The sequence below is a fragment of the Heterodontus francisci genome, chromosome 13 (assembly GCF_036365525.1).
Source record: "Heterodontus francisci isolate sHetFra1 chromosome 13, sHetFra1.hap1, whole genome shotgun sequence".
In the NCBI taxonomy this organism is placed as follows: Eukaryota; Metazoa; Chordata; class Chondrichthyes; order Heterodontiformes; family Heterodontidae; genus Heterodontus; species Heterodontus francisci.
In genome coordinates, this window is record NC_090383.1 from 98,692,395 (window position 1) to 98,714,570 (window position 22,176).

Below are 22,176 nucleotides of genomic sequence, written 5' to 3' on the forward strand. Positions count from 1 at the left end.
AAATTTCTTTTTATTAATTGAATTCAAATTCCACCATCTGCCGTGGTGGGATTTGAATCCATGTCCCCAGAACATTAGCCTGGGGTTCTGGGTTACTTGTCCAGTGACATTACCACTACGCCACCGACTCCCCATTTGAGCCATAAATGCCAGTAGGAATTTGCCGAATTCCTTTAAAGCAGTATAAAGAGGGGCCTGCTGATGGCTCAGTTTCTCAATAAATTCATTGGGCCATTGAGGAATCCTATCTTTCTATATCTCTAAGTGCTCTCTGTAGGTTACTACTAATGTATGCTTCACAGTACAAAAGGCTGAAGCATGTTTTCCACCACTATACTACTGAAGACGAAGCCCTATACATGACTGATGCTAGGACAAATCAAAAACATGGAAAGGTGTGAGTGACTGAGCCAACCCATCATGGAATCTCTTTTTAAATGAATTGATCATACTATCAATAGAATTGTAAACTTATGTTACTTTCTACAGGGGCTAGCATTGAAATGACAAAAGAAGACCCTTTTGTAGAACCTTCCAATGATGAAGACTCTGTGAGTGGAAGTTACAGTACTGTATCTACAGATTCTGAGAGGCCAGTTGTCCATCCAGTAGTTTCAGCACCTATGCCTACAGATTGTGGTAAGCAGTACTTTTTTCAACAACCAGCTTTGGGAATGAATGGACTATTATTCACTGTCCTTTCATAAACCAGTTTAGTCTTTTCAATGATGGATTATATCTTTGATCTATTTACGTAGTAGATTGTGACTTTTGTTCTGGATTCTGTGTAAAACTTATACAATGGAGTCACACTAATACAGAAACAGGGGTCAGCAACATGCCCGTACATGGACACCAGTGTCCATGGTAAAGATTTTGAGGTCCTTGACTGGTAATTTCAGGGATGAGAAATTTCACATTGGCTTCTTCTTTCCAGGCAAGTCCGACTTTAAAAAAATTCACAGCTGCCAGGTGCTGGGAGCGAGAACATCGGCTTCCGAACTCCGGACAAGTTCGGGGTTTTCCGGTGGGTTCCAATTTTGTTTAAAAAAGCCAGCTGAAAACCACGAACTTGTCCTGAGTTCGGAAGCTGCTGTTCCTGCTCTGAGCACATGTCAGATGTGAAACTGGCAGCTGTGAATTTTTTCTTTAAAAAATTGACCAATCATAAAGTTGTTCTGGGGAGAGTTTCAGCTCTCTGAAACTGTCACAGAGAGAAAGGAGGAGAGAGAGGGGGGGGGGTGTGCAGGAGGGGGAGAGAGGGATAGAGTGAGGGGGGAGAGGGAAAGAGAGAGGGGGAGAGAGTGAGAAGGGAGAGAGATCAGGGAGGAGAGAGAGAGGAATAGGGGAGGGAGAGAAGGAGAGGCTGAGAAGGAGAGGGGAGAGAGGAGGGAGAGCAAGAGAGGGGAGAGAGAGGAAAAGTGGGGGAGAAAGGGAAAGAGGGAGAAAGAGAGAAAGAGAGAGGGGGTGAGAGAGAAGGGACGGAAGAGAGGGAGAGGGTAGGGGAGAGAGAGGGGGGGAGAGAGAGGGGGAGAGAAGAGGATAAAGAGAGGGAGGGGAGAGAACAGGAGAGGAGAGAGAGGGAGAGGGAAGAAATAGAGAGGGAGAGGGAGCGGAGAGAGGAGGGCAAGAACAGGAGAGGAGAGAGGGGAAGAGAGAGAGAGGGGGGAGAGAGATGGACACAGAGGAGAGAGAAAGGGGTGAGAGATGGACACAGAGCGGGTATAAGGTTTGACATAGAGAGGGAGAGAGCGAATGAGAGGGGAGAGAAAGAAATCAAGATCACACCTGACAGATGGACATCTATCTGGATTTTCCGCATCACTACATCAAGTGTGTGGGCAGGCATTGACTACTTGTGCAAGCAAAAACAATGCCAGGTACTCACTAAATTAGGAGAAATGTGTTTTAAATTGGACTGTGTTTTGATGGCATAAAGTTGGCTATACACTTTGTGTACAAATTAATTGCCCCCATGTCCGTGACTGAGTCAATAATTTTGTCAAATGTCCGTGGTGCAGCATGTTGGTGCCTATCCCTGTATATAAACTGGTGTAATAACAGAATGATTTGGATTAACAGTGATACCAGAGTATCTCTTTTAGGCTGTGTTGCTGCCTGTAGTCATCAAGCAGCTGTGCTGAATGGTTTCTGAGGTTTGTGGTAATTTTCAATTATTGTCACAGTCCAAGGAACTCTGTAGAGTTACAATAAACATTTAGAAGGACCTAGGCAAGCTATAGATGCATGTTTCCATGTTCCCAGATAAAATGGTTATAAGCGCAGAGTAAGTTGCGTATGTCCACACAGGTTTGATGAAATATTGGTCAGTTCTTTGGAAAATTTGCTAAAATGGACACTCCCTTTTAATTTGATGGTAAGAGTCATCACGTTCATGTCCGAGGAAATGTGATTGCAGGTTGGGCCCTAGGGTGAAGCCAAATACCTGTAGTGAGATAAATAAATAAAGACATGGTGATACGAGATCAAATTGGTAAAAGGAAATTTTAAAAATATGAGGAATTATTACCCACTGTAAAAAAATCTTTCAAAGAAGAAAAAGGTTACACTTTAGATGTAACTAGTGGATCTCCCTTGCCACCCTACTTGAGGTAGCATGTTGTACTTTTTGGGATATTTACCAACACTTTTCTTGAGTTCATGAATAGACTACAGTCAAATCCCTATGAACAAAAACTGTGTGTTGCTCTGTGCTTAGTTTTAAAAATTAACCCCAAATAATATCACTAGGGATGGGCAATAAATGCCGGCCTAGCCAGTGACGCCCACATCCCCCAAACGAATAAAAATATCTTACTGGAGAATACATATGATGCCCACCACATTCTCCTGTTATTCAGGAGGCTAAAAATAACACATTGCCAGACTAAATGTACAAGTTAAATGAGTTGGTCAGATTTGTTTACAGATTAAATAATATACCAAAGCAAAAAGAGTCAAAATATATCAAATAGCACAAAACAAATAATCAAACTGGAGTCAGTCCATCAAGTGGTAATAAATGCTGGGGGTGAATTTCCAAAGGAGTTCTGGTGCTTTTCACTTCAGTGGAAAGGCCTCTCAAACTCCAATGAAAGGATCTCAAAATTTGGTAAACAGCATTGATGCTGTTTTTCTGGGGTTTCTGCACCTCTTCGCAGACAAGCACGGTAATCTCCAAAACTCACCATTCGTATTTTAAAAAGTTGCTCTCTCTCGAGTCTATTGGTAAGCAATAGCTGGGTTTTCTCTGTGGTAAGCTGTCAAGATGGGTTGTTGCATACAGAATATATGGGCTGCACAGACCTCCAACGGAGGCTGGATGTCTGCAAGTAGTGAAATGGAGTTTTACAATGGCCAGTTAGCTCAGTTGGTTAGACTGTGGTACTAATAATGGCAAGGTTGCGGGTTTGCTCCCTGTGCAGGCCATTTATTTGTGTGGTTGAGAAGTCTAAGGCCCTGGGTTAAGGTTCCAGTGTCTGCAGAGGCATGGGTTTGAATCCCACTGCTGCCAAAATTTGAGTTGGTTTGTCTTTGAAGCAAACAGGGATAAGAGCAGTGTGAAGCACACTGGGATCACTGTAAAGCAGATCAGAAATGGTGTCAAGCATGTTGGGAGCAGATGAGGTTGTGATCTGTGAGTCTGAACTGAACAGGAGAGAAAGAAGAAAAATAATCGCAAAGTAACATCACAGGACAAGGAGTCATTTGGGATGAGTACACTGTTAAGCTTTTAATTTAATCTAAATTAATCAACCATAAAGTAAGACTTGATCGATTAATTAGTATAAAAATTAAAGCCAATTTGATCATTTAGCATATAATTAAAATTAATGCTAATTAATCAATCAGTTAAAGTTGAAATTGAATAATAAGAGATAGTAAAACTAAAGAAGTCTGAATTTTTCAGTAAATTAAAATCTAGGGTTTTTAGATAATAAGAGTTAAATAAAAGCATTTCAGTTAACATCCCTATAAAATAAAGTGACATCAGCACAAGAGAAGCACTGATTGGTGAATAGCTGGTGAATTTATTTAAGTAGTAAGTTAATGGTCGATTAAATAGAGGCAAGGAAGGGCAGCTCGTACCTGTGGAGTGCACATCCTGTTCCATGCGGGAACTCTGGGATGCTTCTCATGTCCTGGATAACCACATGTGCAAAAAGTGCCGTCAGCTAGAGGAGCTCCAGCTACGCATTTCGGAGCCTGAGCAGCAGCTGGCATCACTGTGGTGCATCTGCAAGAATGTGTGTTTCATGGATAGCACGTTTATAGATGTGTTCACCCCACAGCTTAAGCATGTGCTATTCGGGAGGGAATGGATGACAGTTAGGCAGTCAAGAACAACCAGGCAGGTAGTGCAGGTGTCCCCTGAGTGCATCTCACTCTCCAATCAGTATTATGTTCTGAATACTGGTGAGAGTGACGGTTCCTCTGGGGTGTGCAGCCAGAGTCCAATCCACAGCACTACAGCTGGCTCAGCTGTACAGGGGGGCAGGAGGAAGATTGAAAAAGCAATAGTGATAGGGAATTCTATAGTTAGGGGAACAGACAGGTGTTTCTGCCACCGCAGATGTGAATCCACGATGGTATGTTGCCTCCCTGGTGCCAGGGTCAAGGATGTCACTGAGTGGCTGAGGGGGGAGCACTTTGAGGGGGGAAGGTGAGCAGCCAGAGGTCGTGGTCCATATAGGTACGAACAACATGGGTAGAAAGAGGGATGAGATCCTGCAGGCAGAGTTTCGGGAGATAGGGAGGAAACTAGCAAGCAGGACCTCAAGGGTAGTAATCTCTAGATTACTCTCAGTACCACATGCTACTGAGCATAGAAATAGGTGGATGGAGCAGATGAATGCGTGGATGGAGAGATGGTGCAGGAGGGAGGGCTTTAGATCCCTGGGACATTGAGACCGGCTCTGGGGGAAGATGGGACCTGTACAGGCTGGACGGGTTGCATCTAAACAGAGCCGGGACCAATGTCCTAGACGTGCAATTTGCTAGTGCTGCTGAGGAGAGTGTAAATTTAACTTGGCAGGGATGTGGGAACCAGGAGGTGATATTAGAGAGGTGCACAGCAGTGCACAGAGAATTGGGAAAGACAGGTGACTGCAGCTTGGATAGCAACGGAGGTGCGTGAACGGGCTTACAGCTGTGAAGTCAATTTCAGCGTAAGTTTAAAAGTGAATTCCCTTTTGTTTTCGGAGGACCAGGGGACTGCTGGGTAAGGAAAAAGGTATATATTTGTGTGGTGGCTGTACCCGAGACACTACACGTGTAGTGTCTCCCACCCACCCTCCTCCTCTAACCAAAAAAAAAAGGACTCTGGTGTGTTGATAAGGTAAGCTTTTTATTTAGGAAGTTCTGTCCGTTGGATTGCTAACCTAACAAGTTTTGACTTTTTGTTTTTTTTTGGTTTTTCAGTAGATTTGTTGGGAATTTGGAATAGTGGGAATGGAGGTTAAGGCAGTTGTATGTTCCTCCTGCAGAATGTGGGAGGTAAGGGTCGCCAAGAGTGTCCCTGCTGACTGCATCTGTGGGAAGTGCACCCAACTCCAGCTCCTCGAGAACCGCGTTAGGGAACTGGAGCTGGAGCTGGATGAACTTCGGATCATTCGGGAGGCGGAGGAGGTTATTGAGAGGAGTTATGGGGAGGTAGTCACACCTCAGGTAAAAGAAGTAGGTAGATGGGTTACCGTCAGGGGAAGGAGAGGGAACCAGCAGGCAGTGCAGGGATCCCCTGTGGCCGTTTCCCTCAACAACAGGTATACCGTTTTGGATACTGTTGCGGGGGACGACTTACCAGGGGTAAGCAATGGGGTACAGATATCTGGCACAGAGTCTGTCCCTGTTGCTCAGAAGGGAAGGGGGAAGAGGAGCAGAACATTAGTCATTGGGGACTCCATAGTTAGGGGAACAGATAGGAGGTTCTGTGGGAACGAGAGAGACTCACGGTTGGTATGTTGCCTCCCAGGTGCCAGGGTTCGTGATGTCTCGGATCGTGTTTTTGGGATCCTTAATGGGGAGGGGGAGCAGCCCCAAGTCGTGGTCCACATAGGCACCAACGACATAGGTAGGAAGAGAGATGGGGATTTAAGACAGAAATTTAGGGAGCTAGGCTGGAAGCTTAGAGCGAGAACAAACAGAGTTGTTATCTCTGGGTTGTTGCCCGTGCCACGTGATAGCGAAGCGAGGAATAGGGAGAGAGAGGAGTTGAACACGTGGCTGCAGGGATGGTGCAGGAGGGAGGGTTTTGGTTTCCTGGATAATTGGGGCTCTTTCTGGGGTAGGTGGGACCTCTACAAACAGGATGGTCTTCACCTGAACCAGAGGGGTACCAATATCCTGGGGGGAGATTTGCTAGTGCTCTTCGGGGGGGTTTAAACTAATTCAGCAGGGGAATGGGAACCTAAATTGTAGTGCCAGTGTACAGGATGTTGAGAGTAGTGAGGTCAGGGATATGGTTACAAGGACGCAAGAGGGCACTGGCAAGCAAGAACCTGGTTTAAAGTGTGTCTATTTCAACGCCAGGAGCATCCGGAATAAGGTGGGTGAGCTTGCAGCATGGGTTGGTACCTGGGATCTCGATGTAGTGGCCATTTCGGAGACATGGGTAGAGCAGGGGCAGGAATGGATGTTGCAGATTCCGGGATTTAGATGTTTCAGTAAGAACAGAGAAGATGGTAAAAGAGGGGGGGGTGTGGCATTGTTAATCAAGGAGAGTATTACAGCGACAGAAAGGACGTTTGAGGACTCGTCTACTGAGGTAGTATGGGCTGAGGTTAGAAACAGGAGAGGTGAGGTTACCCTGTTGGGAGTCTCTTATAGACCTCCGAATAGTTCCAGAGATGGAGAGGAAAGGATAGCGAAGATGATTCTCGACAGGGGTGAGAGTAACAGGGTAGTTGTTATGGGGGACTTTAACTTTCCAAATATTGACTGGAAATACTATAGTTCGAGTACTTTAGATGGGTCAGTTTTTGTCCAGTGTGTGCAGGAGGGTTTTCTGACACAGTATGTAGACAGGCCAACCAGGGGCGATGCCACATTGGATTTGGTACTGGGAAATGAACCCGGCCAGGTGTTAGATTTAGATGTAGGTGAGCACTTTGGTGATAGTGATCACAATTCGGTTAGGTTTACCTTAGCGATGGGCAGGGACAGGTATATACCGCAGGGCAAGAATTATAACTGGGGGAAAGGAAATTATGATGCGATTAGGCAAGATTTAGGATGCGTAGGATGGGGAAGGAAACTGCAGGGGATGGGAACAATCGAAATGTGGAGCTTATTCAAGGAGCAGCTACTGCGTGTCCTTGATAACTATGTACCTGTCAGGCAGGGAGGAAGTTGTCGTGCGAGGGAGCCGTGGTTTACTAAAGAAGTTGAAGCGCTTGTCAAGAGGAAGAAGAAGGCTTATGTTAGGATGAGTCGTGAAGGCTCAGTTAGGGCGCTTGAGAGTTACAAGCTAGCCAGGAAGGATCTAAAGGGAGAGCTAAGAAGAGCAAGGAGAGGACACGAGAAGTCATTGGTGGATCGGATCAGGGAAAACCCTAAGGCTTTCTATAGGTATATCAGGAATAAAAGAATGACTAGAGTTAGATTAGGGCCAATCAAGGATAGTAGTGGGAAGTTGTGTGTGGAATCAGAGGAGATAGGGGAAGTGTTAAATGAATATTTTGCGTCAGTATTTACAGTAGAGAAAGAAAATGTTGTTGAGAATACTGAGATTCAGGCTACGAGGCTAGATGGGATTGAGGTTCACAAGGAGGAGGTGTTAGCAATTTTGGAAAGTGTGAAAATAGATAAGTCCCCTGGGCCAGATGGGATTTATCCTAGGATTCTCTGGGAAGCTAGGGAGGAGATTGCAGAGCCTTTGTCCTTGATCTTTATGTCGTCATTGTCGACAGGAATAGTGCCGGAAGACTGGAGGATTGCAAATGTTGTCCCCTTGTTCAAGAAGGGGAGTAGAGACAGCCCTGGTAATTATAGACCTGTGAGCCTTACTTCGGTTGTGGGTAAAATGTTGGAAAAGGTTATAAGAGACAGGATTTATAATCATCTTGAAAAGAATAAGTACATTAGAGATAGTCAGCACGGTTTTGTGACGGGTAGGTCGTGCCTCACAAACCTTATTGAGTTTTTCGAGAAGGTGACCAAACAGGTGGATGAGGGTAAAGCAGTGGATGTGGTGTATATGGATTTCAGTAAGGCGTTTGATAAGGTTCCCCACGGTAGGCTATTGCAGAAAATACGGAAGTATGGGGTTGAAGGTGATTTAGAGCTTTGGATCAGAAATTGGCTAGCTGAAAGAAGACAGAGGGTGGTGGTTGATGGCAAATGTTCATCCTGGAGTTTAGTTACTAGTGGTGTACCGCAAGGATCTGTTTTGGGGCCACTGCTGTTTGTCATTTTTATAAATGACCTGGAAGAGGGTGTAGAAGGGTGGGTTAGTAAACTTGCAGATGACACTAAGGTCGGTGGAGTTGTGGATAGTGCCGAAGGATGTTGTAGGGTACAGAGAGACATAGATAGGCTGCAGAGCTGGGCTGAGAGATGGCAAATGGAGTTTAATGCGGAAAAGTGTGAGGTGATTCACTTTGGAAGGAGTAACAGGAATGCAGAGTACTGGGCTAATGGGAAGATTCTTGGTAGTGTAGATGAACAGAGAGATCTTGGTGTCCAGGTGCATAAATCCCTGAAGGTTGCTAACCAGGTTAATAGGGCTGTTAAGAAGGCATATGGTGTGTTAGCTTTTATTAGTAGGGGGATCGAGTTTCGGAGCCACGAGGTCATGCTGCAGCTGTACAAAACTCTGGTGAGACCGCACCTGGAGCATTGCGTGCAGTTCTGGTCACCGCTTTATAGGAAGGATGTGGAAGCTATGGAAAGGGTGCAGAGGAGATTTACTAGGATGTTGCCTGGTATGGAGGGAAGGTCTTACGAGGAAAGGCTGAGGGACTTGAGGTTGTTTTCGTTGGAGAGAAGGAGGAGGAGAGGTGACTTAATAGAGACATATAAGATAATCAGAGGGTTAGATAGGGTGGATAGTGAGAGTCTTTTTCCTCGGATGGTGATGGCAAACACGAGGGGACATAGCTTCAAGTTGAGGGGTGATAGATATAGGACAGATGTGAGAGGTAGTTTCTTTACTCAGAGAGTAGTAAGGGGGTGGAACGCCCTGCCTGCAGCAGTAGTAGATTCGCCAACTTTAAGGGCATTTAAGTGGACATTGGATAGACACATGGATGAAAATGGAATAGTGTAGGTCAGATGGTTTCACAGGTCGGCGCAACATCGAGGGCCTAAGGGCCTGTACTGCGCTGTAATGTTCTAATTCTAAAAAAAGATGGCACTAGAATAGGAAATAGTATGTTATTAGGTGGGATAAGAGTAAGAGGGAATGTAATAAGGTCTACATTAGGTTTACTCTGCATGTATGTGAATGCCGGAGTGTGGAAAATAAGGTTGGTGAGCTGCAGATACAGATGGCCATGTATAAATATGATGTTTATCAAAGTTTAGCCCATCCAATGTCTAAACTACCTCCCCATTCACTATGACTTGGGCAGCATCTTCTTCTTTGGTAAAGACAGAAACAAAGAACTCATTTAGTATCTTAGCCTGACACCTACTTCCAGGTGTAAATCTCCTTTTAGGTCCCTAATCGGCCCCATTCCTCCTTTTACCACTCTTACTATTTATATGCCTATACAAGACATTTGGATTCCCTTTTATGTTAGCTACCAGTTCCTTCTCATACCCTCTCTTTGCTTCTCTTTTTTTTCAATTCCCCTTTTGAACCTTCTATATTCAGCCTGGTTTTCACTTGTATTATCCTCCTGACTTCTGTCATATGCTCCCTTTTTCTACTTCATCTTACTCTATATCTTTTGTCTGAATTTGTTTGCCCTAACTTTCCTGCTCGTGGCTCAAAAAAGGACAAGACTGGGTACCAAATATTCCTGGATACAAGGTGCTCAGGAAAGATAGGGAACGAAAGAAAGAAACAGGGGTAGCAGTATTGATTAAGTAGGTCATTACTATGCTGGAGAGAGAGAGGATATCCTAGAGGGGCCAAGAACAGAATCCTTAGAGCTAAGAAACAATAGAGGTACCTTTATATTGCTGGGTATGTTCTATAGGCCACCAACAAATGGGAAAGATATAGAGAAACAAATTTGCAAGGAAATTACAGAGAGATGCAAAAAGTATAGAGTAGTTATAATGGGGATTTTAATTAACCTAATATAGACTGGGATACTAATAGTGTAAAGGGCAGAGAGGGGCAAGAATTTCTCGAGTGTGTTGAGGAGAATTTTCTACATCAGCATGTTTCCAGTCCAACAAGAAAGGAGGCATTGCTGGATCTGGTTCTGGGGAATGAGGTGGACCAAGAGAATCAAGTGTCAGTCGGGGAATGTTCAGCAGACAGTGATCATAGTATCGTAAGTTTTAGGTAGGCTATGAAAAAGGACAAGGAGCAATCCAGGGTAAAAATAATTAATTGAGGGAGGGCCAACTTCAGTGGTGTGAGAACGGTTCTGGTCAAGGTAAATTGGAATCAACGATTGGCAGGCAAAACTGCAACGGAACATTGGGCTGACTCTAAAGAGGAGACATTTTGGATACAGTCGAGGTACATTCCCATGAGAGCGGGAAAGTTGGGGAAAACAAATCCAGAGCTCCCTGGATGATGAAAGAGATAGAGTAAGATGAAGCAGAAAAAGGGTGCATATGACAGATGTCAGGAGGATAATACAAGTGAGAATCAGGATGAATATAGAAGGTTCAGAGGGGAATTGAAAAAAAAGAGAAGCAAAGAAAGGGTATGAGAAGGGATTGGCAGCTAACATAAAAGGGAATCCAAATTCTTCTATAGGCATATAAATAGTAAAAGAGTGGTAAAAGGAGGAGTGGGGCCGATTAGGGACTTAAAAGGCGATTTACGCCTGGAAGCAGGTGTCATGGCTGAGGTACTAAATGAGTTCTTTGCTTCTGTCTTTATCAAGGAAGAAGATGCTGCCCAAGTCATAGTGAAACAGGAGGTAGTTTAGACACTGGATGAGCTAAAATTTGATAACGAGGAGGTATTAGATAGGCTGGCTGTACTTAAGGTTGATAATTCACCAGGACCGGATGAGATGCATTCAAGGATACTGAGGGAGGTAAGGGTGGAAATTGCAGAGGCACTGGCCATAATCTTCCAAACCTCCTTAGATATAGGGGTGGTGCCAGAGGATTGGAGAATTGCAAATGTTACACCCTTGTTCAGGAAAGGGGGTAAGGATAAGCCCCACTACTACAGGCCAGTTAGTTTAACCTCAGTGGTTGGAAAGCTTTTTGAAGTGATGATTTCGAACATCATTAACAGTGACATGGACAAATGTGGATTAATTAAAGAAAGCCAGCATGGATTTGTTAAGGGCAAATTGTGTTTAACAGACTTGCTTGAGTTTTTTGATGAGGTAGCAGAGATGGTTGATGAAGGTAATGTGGTGTACATGGACTTCCAAAAGGCATTTGATAAAGTGCCACATAACTGGCTTGTCGGCTAAGTTAGAGCAGGTGGAATAAAAGGGACAGTAGCAGCATGGATACGAAATTGCCTGAGTGACAGGAAACAGAGAGTAGTGTTGAATGGTTGTTTTTCAGACTGGAGGAAGGTGTACAGTAGGGTTCCCCAGGGGTCAGTGCTAGGACCCCTGCTTTTCCTGATATATATTAATCACCTAGACTTGGGTGTATAGGGCACAATTTAAAAATTTGCAGATGACACAAAAAAGTATTGTGAACTGCAAGGAGGATAGTGTGAACTTCAAGAGGAACAGACAGGCTGTGGAATGGATGGACAAGTGGCAAATGAAATTTAACGCAGAGAAGTGATTCATTTTGGTAGGAGGAACGAGGAGAGGTAATATAAAATAAAGGGTACAATTCTAAAGGGAGTGCAGGAGTAGAGAGACCTGGGTGTATATGTGCATAAATCATTGACGGTGGCAGGGCAGGTTGAGAAAGCAGTTAATAAAGCACATGGGATCCTGAGTTTTATAAGTAGGGGTACAGAGTACAAAAGCAAGGAAGATAGAAACATAGAAAAATAGGAGCAGGAGTAGGCCATTCGGTCCTTCAAGCCTGCACCGCCATTCAATACAATCATGGCTGATCATCCAAACTCAGTACCCTGTTCCCGCTTTCTCCCCTTATCCCTTGATCCCTTTGGCCCTAAGAACTATAACTCTTTCTTGAATATATTTAATGATTTGGCCTCAACTGCTTTCTGTGGTAGTGAATTCCACAGGTTCACCACTCTCTGGGTGAAGAAATCCCTCCTCATCTCAGTTCTAAATGGCTTACCCCTTATCCTTAGACTCTGACCCCTGGTCCTGAACTCCCCCGCCATCGGGAGCATCCTTCCTGCATTTAGTCTGTCCAGTCCTGTTAGAATTTTGTAGGTTTCTATGAGATCCCCTCTCATTCCTCTCAACTCTAGCGAATACAAGCCTAATCGACCCAATCTCTCTTCAGACGTCAGTCCTGCCATCCCAGGAATCAGTCTGGTTAACTTTTGCTGCACTCCCTCCATAGCAAGAACATCCTTCCTCAGATAAAGAGACCAAAACTGCACACAATACTCCAGATGTGGTCTCACCAAGGCCTTGTTTAATTGCAGCAAGACATCCTTGCTCCTGTACTCGAATCCTCTCGCTATGAAGGCCAACATACCATTTGCCTTCTTAACTGCCTGCTGCACCTGCATGCTTACTTTCAGTGACTGGTGCACAAGGACACCCAGGTCTCGCTGCACATCCCCCTTTCCCAATCTATCGCCATTCAGATAATCTGCCTTTCTGTTTTTGCCACCAAAGTGGATAACTTCACATTTATCCACATTGTACTGCATCTGCCATGTATTTGCCCACTCACTCAACCTGTCCAAATCGCACTGGAGTTTCTCTGCATCCTGCTCACAGCTCACACTCCCACCCAGCTTTGTGTCGTCTGCATACTTGGATATATTACATTTAATTCCCTCATCTATATCATTAATATATATTGTGAATAGCTGGGGTTCGAATACTGATCCCTGTGGTACCCCACTAGTCACTGCCTGCCACTCGGAAAAAGACCCGTTTATTCCTACTCATTGTTTCCTGTCTGCCAACCAGTTCTCTATCCATGTCAATACCTTGCCCCCAATCCCATGTGCTTTCATTTTGCATGCTTATCTGTTATGTGGGACATCGAAAGCCTTCTGAAAGTCCAAATACACCACATCCACTGGTTCTCCCTTATCTATTCTACTAGTTACGTCCTCAAAAAATTCCAGTAGATTTGTCAAACATGATTTCTCTTTCGTAAATCCATGTTGACTTTGTTCGATCCTGTCATTGTTTTCCAAGTGCTCTGCTATTACATCTTTTATAATGGACTCTAGCATTTTCCCCACTACTGATGTCAGGCTAACCGGTCTATAATTCCCTGTTTTCTCTCGACCTCCTTTTTTAAATAGTGGGGTTACATTAGCTACCTTCCAATCTGTTGGAACTGTTCCAGAGTCTATAGAATTTTGAAAAATGACCAGCAATGCATCTACTATTTCTAGGGCCACTTCCTTAAGTAGTCTGGGATGTAGATTATCAGGCCCGGGAGATTTATCAGCCTTCATGATATGATAAACCTGCACAAAACACTGGGTTGGCCTCAACTGGAGTATTGACCGGGATTTTATCTGGGCAATGGGTTCTCGACTACCGGCAAAAGCGCCGGCGAGAGCCCCGCATTGCCTCCTCTGGGGAAGGCACACCAGATCAAGTGCCAAATAGGCCTTAGATCAAGGACCCCGGCGGCAGAGTCCCACCTGCTAAGAGCTGCTGGCCGATCAGAGGCTAGCAGCTCTTTAACTGAGCAGTGCCACTGTGGAAGTTGTGGCTGCTGCCGGTACTGGTCTCACCTGAGGCCCTGGACCCAGGCCATAGGTAAGGCAGGGCAGGATGGGTTTCACGGGATAGGAGCTGCAGAGAAGGGGGGGTCGGCTCTCAGTGGGCTATCATTGTTGCCAAGTGCTCTGTTTCAATCAGTCATACTTAAATAAATGGACAATCTGCAAATGATCTCTACAAGCATTAGTAAAAATATAGCATGCAAGAAGCATAGTTCTTGAAATTTCAATTTCAAGAGTGATAACTGCAATCAGTGATCTTTTTTTTATTCATTAATGGGATGTGTGCATCGCTGGCCAGGCCAGCATTTATTGCCCATCCCTAATTGCCCTTGAGGTGGTGGTGAGCTGCCTTCTTGAACCGTTTCAGTCCATGTGAGGTAGGTACACCCACAGTCCTGTTAGGAAGGGAGTTCCAGCATTTTGACAGTGAAGGAACGGCGATATAGTTCCAAGTCAGGATGGTGACTTGGAGGGGAACTTGCAGGTGGTGGTGTTCCCATGTATTTGCTGCCCTTGTTTATCTTAGTTGGTAGAGGTCACGGGTTTGGAAGATGCTGTCTAAGGAGCCTTGGTGCGTTGCTGTAATGCATCTTGTAGATGGTACACACTGCTGCCACTGTGCATCGGTGGTGGAGGGAGTGGCTGTTTGTGGGTGGGATGCTAGTCAAGCGGGCTGCTTTGTCGAGCTTCTTGAGTGTTGTTGGAGCTGCACCCATCCAGGGAAGTGGAGAGTATTCCATCACACACCTGACTTGTGCCTTGTAGATGGTGGACAGGCTTTGGGGAGTCAGGAGGTGAGTTACTTCATGCAGGATTCCTAGCCTCTGACCTGCTCTTGTAGCCACGGTAATTATATGGCTAGTCCAGTTCAGTTTCTGGATAATGGTAACCCTTAGGATGTTGATAGTGGGGGATTCAGCGATGGTAATGCTATTAAATGCCAAGAGGAGATAGTTAGATTCTCTCTTGTTGGAGATGGTCATTGCCTGGCATTTGTGTGGCGCGAATGTTACTTGCCACTTATCAGCCCAAGCCTGGATACTGTCCAGGTCTTGCTGAATTTCTACACGGACTGCTTCAGTATCTGAGGAGTCACGAACGGTGCTGAACGTTGTGCAATCATCAGCGAATATCCCCACTTCTGACCTTATGATTGAAGGAAAGTCATTGATGAAACAACGGAAGATGGTTGGGCCTAGGACACTACCCTGAGGAACTCCTACAATGATGTCCTGGAGCTCAGATGATTGACCTCCGCCAACCACAACCATCTTCCTTTGCGCTAGGTATGACTCCAACCAGCGGAGAGTTTTCCCCCTGATTCCCATTGACTTCAGTTTTGCTCGGGCTCTTTGATGCCATACTCGGTCAAATGCTGCCTTGATGTCAAGGGCAGTCACTCTCACCTCACCTCTTGAGTTCAGCTCTTTTGTCCATGTTTGAACCAAGGCTGTAATGAGATTGGGGCTGAGTGGCCCTGGTGGAACCCAAACTGAGCGTCACTGAGCAGGTTATTGATAAGCAAGCGCCACTTGATAGCACTGTCAATGACACCGTCCATCACTTTACTGATGTTTGAGAGCAGACTGATAGGGTGGTAATTGACCGGGTTGGATTTGTCCTGCTTTTTGTGCACAGGATGTACTTGGGCAATTTTCCACATTGCCGGGTAGATGCCAATGTTGTAGCTGTGCTGGAACAGCTTGGCTAGGGGCACTGCAAGTTCTGGAGCACAGATCTTCAGTACTATTGCTGGAATATTGTCAGGGCCCATAACCTTTGCAGTATCCAGTGCTTTCAGTCGTTTCTTGATATCACACGGAGTGAATCGAATTGGCAGAAGTCTGGCATCTGTAATGCTGGGGACTTCAGGAGGAGGCCCGGATAGATCATCAACTCGGCACTTCTGGCTGAAGATTGTTGCAAATACTTCAGCCTTATCTTTTGCACTTATGTGCTGGGCTCCCCCATCATTGAGGATGGGGATATTTGTGGAGCCACCTCCTCCAGTTAGTTGTTTAATTGTCCACCACCATTCATGGCTGGATGCGGCAGGACTGCAGAGCTTAGATCTGATCCGTTGGTTATGGGATCGCTTAACTCTGTCTGTTACATGCTGCTAACGCAGTTTGGCACGCAGGTAGTCCTGTGTTGTAGCTTCACCAAGTTGACACCTCATTTTGAGGTATGCCTGGTGCTGCTTCTGGCATGCCCTCCTGCAGTCTTCATTGAACCAGGCTTGGTCTCCTGGCTTGATGGTAACGGTAGAGTGGGGGATATGCCGGGCCATGAGGTTACAGATTGTGGTTGAGTACAACTCTCCTGCTGCTGATGGCCCACAGCACCTCATGGATGCCCAGTTTTGCATTGCTAGATCTGTTAGAAATCTATCCCATTTAGTACGTTGGTAGTGCCACACAACACGATGGAGTGTATCCTCAATGTGAAGGCGGGACTTTGTCTCCACAAGGACTGTGCGGTGGTCACTCCTACCAATACTGTCATGGACCGATGCATTTGCAGCAGGCAGATTGGTGAGGACAAGGTCAAATATGTTTTCCCCTCTTGTTGGTTCCCTCACCACCTGCCGCATACCCAGTCTAGCAGCTATGTCCTTTATGACTCGGCCAGCTCGGTCAGTAGTGGTGATACCAAGCCAGTCTTGGTGATGGACATTGAAGTCCCCCACCCAGAGTACATTCTGTGCCCTCGCCCCCCTCAGTGCTTCCTCCAAGTGGTGTTCAACATGGACGAGTACTGCCTCATCAGCTGAGGGAGGGCGGTAGGTGGCAATCAGCAGGAGGTTTCCTTGTCCATGTTTGATCTGATGCCATGTCTCTTCATGGGGTCCAGAGTTGATGTTGAGGACTCCCAGGGCAACTCCTTCCCTACTGTATACCAGTGTGCCGCCACCTCTGGTGGGTCTGTCCTGCCGGTCGGACAGGACATACCCGAGGATGGTCATGGCAGTGTCTGGGACATTTAGCATGGTGGTTGTGCCACACAACACGATGGAGGGTATCCTCAATGTGAAGGCAGGACTTCGTCTCCACAAGGACTGTGCGGTGGTCACTCCTACCAATACTGTCATGGACCGATTCATCTGCAGCAGGCAGATTGGTGAGAACGAGGTCAGGTATGTTTTCCCCTCTTGTTGGTTCCCTCACCACCTGCCGCATACCCAGTCTAGCAGCTATGTCCTTTATGACTCGGCCAGCTCGGTCAGTAGTGGTGATACCAAGCCAGTCTTGGTGATGGACATTGAAGTCCCCCACCCAGAGTACATTCTGTGCCCTCGCCCCCCTCAGTGCTTCCTCCAAGTGGTGTTCAACATGGACGAGTACTGCCTCATCAGCTGAGGGAGGGCGGTAGGTGGCAATCAGCAGGAGGTTTCCTTGTCCATGTTTGATCTGATGCCATGTCTCTTCATGGGGTCCAGAGTTGATGTTGAGGACTCCCAGGGCAACTCCTTCCCTACTGTATACCAGTGTGCCGCCACCTCTGGTGGGTCTGTCCTGCCGGTCGGACAGGACATACCCGAGGATGGTCATGGCAGTGTCTGGGACATTTAGCATGGTGGTTGTGCCACACAACACGATGGAGGGTATCCTCAATGTGAAGGCAGGACTTCGTCTCCACAAGGACTGTGCGGTGGTCACTCCTACCAATACTGTCATGGACCGATTCATCTGCAGCAGGCAGATTGGTGAGAACGAGGTCAGGTATGTTTTTCCCTCTTGTTGGTTCCCTCACCACCTGCCGCATACGCAGTCTAGCAGCTATGTCCTTTAGGACTCGGCCAGCTTGGTCAGTAGTGGTGCTACCGAGCCACTCTTGGTGATGGACATTGAAGTCCCCTTCCCAGAGTACATTCTGCGCACTTGCCACACTCAGTGCTTTCTCCAAGTGCTGTTCAACATGGAGGAGTACTGATTCATCAGCTGAGGGAGGGCGGTAGGTGGTAATTAGCAGGAGGTTTCCTTGCCCATGTTTAACCTGATGCCATAATCCTTCATGAGGTCCGGAGTCGATTTTGAGGACTCGCAGGGCAACTGCCTCACGACTGTATACCATTGTGCTGCCACCTCTTATGGGTCTGTCCTGCTGGTGGAACAGGACATACCCAGGGATGGTGATGGCAGTATCTGGGACATTGTCTGTCAGGTATGATTCCGTGAATATGACTACGTCAGGCTGTTGTTTGACTAATCTGTGGGACAGATCTCCCAACTTTGGCACAAGCCCCCAGATGTTCGTCAGGAACACTTTGCAGGGTCGACAGGGCTCGGTTTGCTGCTGTTGTTGTTTCTGGTGCCTAGGTGGTCGCTGGGTGGTCCATGCGGTTTCATTCTTTTTTATTGACTTCGTAGTAGCTAGATACAACTGAGTGGCTTGCTATAAAGCCTGGCTCGGTACAAAATTAGAACTCGACCTGGGCCTGAGTCCTTTCATTTTTTTAAATGCCCGACATGACCCGAGCCCGACACATGTAGTTGGGTTTAGTCGGGTAGCCAGGCTTTACTGCAGAGAGCGGAGTGTGGACTGCACGTTTCCTGCCTTGATGTCCTGAATGTTCATTTGAAGATTACTTCCTGGAGAAAGGCAGCACTGTCCACGTTCAACCCAACCCGACCCGAGCCCGAATGCTGGTCCCGGAAGGGAGACCCGACCCGAACCCGACAGATGTTGTTTTAGCTTAAAGGTCGGCTACCTGACCTAAACCTGACGGGACCCGACAACATGTGTCGGGTTTGGGTCAGGTCGGGTCACGCTTCCGGGACTGACATTCTGGCTCGGGTCGTGTCGAGCCAGGTCGGACATGCTCTGTCACAACCTCACGTAAGTGGCTCCAGTGTTGATTTACTAGTTGGGCATGAAAGGTGGTTTTTTACAGTTATTTTAAGCTTGTGCAGATAAGCAACAAAGTGAAAAACGGAAGGTAGGTTAACTGATGCTCAGGTCGTGCGTGGAAAAAATGGAAGGACTCGGGCGGGGTCGGGCTGGAGTCGGATGTGGTTCTGTCGGGCTCGGGTCGGGTTTCATTTGCAGATCCGAGCCAGCCTTTACTTAAGCTTGCTAGGCCACTTCAGAGGGCATTTAAGAGTGAACCACATTGTTGTAGATCTGGAGTCACATGTAGGCCAGACCAGGTAGAGGTAGCAGATTTCCTTCCCTAAAGGACATTAGTGAACCAGATGGGTTTTATAAGAGGATTCTACAGTAAAACTGTTTCGTTTGAACAGGGCAATTAACAGTTCTTAGAGGCAAAGTGAAATTGTGGCTTCTTTTGCACATTTTCTCACAACTGGGCTTCGCAACTGCCCATGAATAGAGATCATAACTGTATCTTTGAAACCTCTCGTGATAATGTTTCAAATAAGCAGTTACCAGAGTAACTTTATGTTAATTGGTTTCTGAATGCAAAACAGATTGACTCTAGTTTTTCATTCTGAAGGAATAGCTTTCATTTCAATTTTTCAAAAATATAAAATGAAGACAGCAATGTCTTTATTCTTCAGTGCATGAGCGAGGTATATGGGGTGATCCACATGTTCTTTGATTTAAGCTTCAAGTAATGCTCTGCTGACCTTCAAGCACTATGTTTGGAGCACATTGGTTCTCTGGACATTTGTCACCATGATCTGAACATAACTGACGATTGTAATCCTGATGAATCCATGCTGGTAGGGGAAGATTTAGTTCTCTGGCCTGTTAGAACAGGTGCTTTTATGCAATGCACAACTGTTTTGCTACATCAGAGATTTATGAAGTTCTAATTCTGTAGTTTTGTTTCTGTTGTATAATCATGATTTCCAGGGAAGGTAAAATATTTAAGAGGAAGAAAAAATTATGTTTATGTTTTAACTGTTTTCAGAATTTGTTTCTCTGTTAAGAATTGGGCAAGAAATTCTGTATTCAATGTGTTAAATCATGTAGTTCTACAAGTTACCTTATTTGATGAGTTCCTTAAAATAGCCAGCTTCTGAAAGATAAAATCGACAAAAAGTCATGTTATACTCATGGGAACTGCAATTATACCATTGGTGACGAAATGCAGGAAAAGAAACTGAAGTATATTATAGGAACAGTGCCATGTAAAATTGCCTGAAGGGTTCCCTTTGAGATTCATAAGGAAAATAGCCTGTAAACTGCCTGACAGTGCCTTGTGGAGTTTAGCTGTTGAACCAAGTCCTGGGAAATGAATAGTTAATGCAATCTTTTATACAGTTAATTCATTGTCAAGTGCAAGGAGTATAGCAAATAAAGCAGAGGGGCTGAGGGCAGATCGATATGTGGCAGTATGATATCATACCAATACAGAAACATGGCTTCAGGAGGGACTTGAATGGCAGCTCAATGTTCCTGGTTACAGGGTTTTCAAACATGATCAGGAGGGGATAAAAAAAGAGTTGGTGGGGTGGGGGGGGGGTAATTTTGTTCAAAGACATAATTACAGACACAATGATATGTTAGAAGGATCATCAAATCAGGCCATATGGATTGAGCTAAGGAACAAGAAAGGGTCAGTCATACTGCTGGGAGTGTACTATAGACCCCCAAACAGTCAGAGGGAGATAGAAGAGCAAATATGTAGGCACATCTCAGAAGTACAAAAACAATAGGGTAATAATCGTAGGGGTTTTTAACTACCCCAATATTAACTGGGATGGTTATAGTGTGAAAGGAATTGAGGGAGCAGAATTCTTGAGCTGCATTCAGGAAAACATTTTTGGCCAGTATGTAGCAACTTCGACAAGCGAGTGTGCAGTTTTGGACTTAGTTTTAGGAAATGAAGCTGGGCAGGTGGAAGGAGTGGCAGTGGGAGAGCATTTTGGTGGTGGTGATCATAATTCAGTTAATTTTAACATAATTATGGAAAAGGACAAAGATAGAACAGGAGTTAGAGTTCTCAATTGGGGCAAGGCCAATTTTACTAAGCTGAGGAGTGATTTAATGAAAGTGGACTGGAAACAGCTACTGGAAGGTAAATCGGTATCAGAGCAGTGAGAGGAATTCAAAGGGAAGATTCAAGGGGATCAGACTAAACATGTTCCCACAAAGAGAAAATCTGGGAAGGCCAAAATCTGGAGCCCCCTGGATGTCAAGGAGCTTACAGGGTAAGATAAAGCAGAAAAGGAAAGCTTAAGTCTGACACTGAGAACTCAGTACTATAGAAAGCCGAGAGGAGTATAAAAAGTAGAGGGGTGAAATCAAAAAGGAAATTAGGAAAACAAAGAGAGGGCATGAAAGAATATTGGCAAGCAAAATCAAGGTGAACCCAAAGATGTTTTATCAATATATTAAGAGTAACAGGATAACTAAGGAAAGAGTAGGGCCCATAAAAGACCAAAAAGTTAACCTATGTGTGGGGGCGGAAGATGTTGTTATGGTTCTTAATGAATACTTTGCGTCACTCTTCACAAAAGAGGGGGAACGATGGAGGTATTGTAGTTGAGGAGTGTGAAGTATTGGATGTGATAAACATAGGGAGAGAGAAAGTATTAATGGGATTAGCATCCTTGAAAGTGGATAAATCGCCATGGGTGGATGAAATATACCCCAAGCAGTTAAAAGAAACAAGGGAGGAAATAGCGACCATCATTTTCCAGTCCTCACTGGATACAGGTGTGGTGCCAGAGGATTGCAGGTTTGTTAACATTGTACCTTTGTTTAAAAAAGGAGTGAGAGATAGACTGAATAATTACAGGCCAGTCAGTCTAATCTCAGTAGTGGGCAAATTATTGGAATCAATTCTGAGAGACAGGATAAACTGTCACTTAGAAGGGCACAGATTAGTCAAGGATAGTCAGCATGGATTTGTTAAGGTAAGATCGTGTCTGACTAACTTGACTTGATTTTTTGAAGAAGTAACAAGGAGGATTGATGAGGATAGTGCAGTTGATGTAGTCTACATCGATTTTTAGCAAGGCTTTTGACAAGGTCCCAAACGGCAGACTGGTTAAAGAAAAGCCCATGGGATCAGGGAAATGTAGCAAGGTGGATGCAAAATTGGTTCAGTGGCAGGAAACAAAGGGTAATTGTTGATGGGTGTTGTTTGCGACTGGAAGGTTGTTTTCAGTGGCGTTCCACAGGGCTCAGTACTGGGTCCCCTGTTTTTTCTGGCATATATTAACAATTTGCATGTAAATGTAGGGGGCGTGATCAAGAAGTTTGCAGATGACACAAAAATTGGCTGTGTGGTTGATAGCAAGGAGGATAGCTGTAGACTGCAG

The 22,176-nt window shown here is 45.4% G+C and overlaps 1 protein-coding gene across 18 annotated transcripts in view; it reads left to right on the plus strand.

Moving 5' to 3' along the window:
• The window catches only part of LOC137376532 (CAP-Gly domain-containing linker protein 4-like), a 373,251-nt gene that overhangs the window by 52,812 nt on the left and 298,263 nt on the right, over positions 1 to 22,176 (plus strand). For 17 of the 18 annotated variants that reach the window (XR_010976270.1, XM_068045256.1, XM_068045255.1 and 14 more), the window contains one exon: positions 490 to 639. The exons of the other annotated variant lie outside the window; for it this stretch is intronic. Coding sequence is in view for 16 of the 17 variants with exons in the window: in XM_068045256.1 (XP_067901357.1) it covers positions 504 to 639 (136 nt within the window). In the remaining variant the exon portion in view is untranslated. The remainder of the gene's footprint in view (positions 1 to 489; positions 640 to 22,176) is intronic. 18 annotated transcript variants of the gene reach the window in all.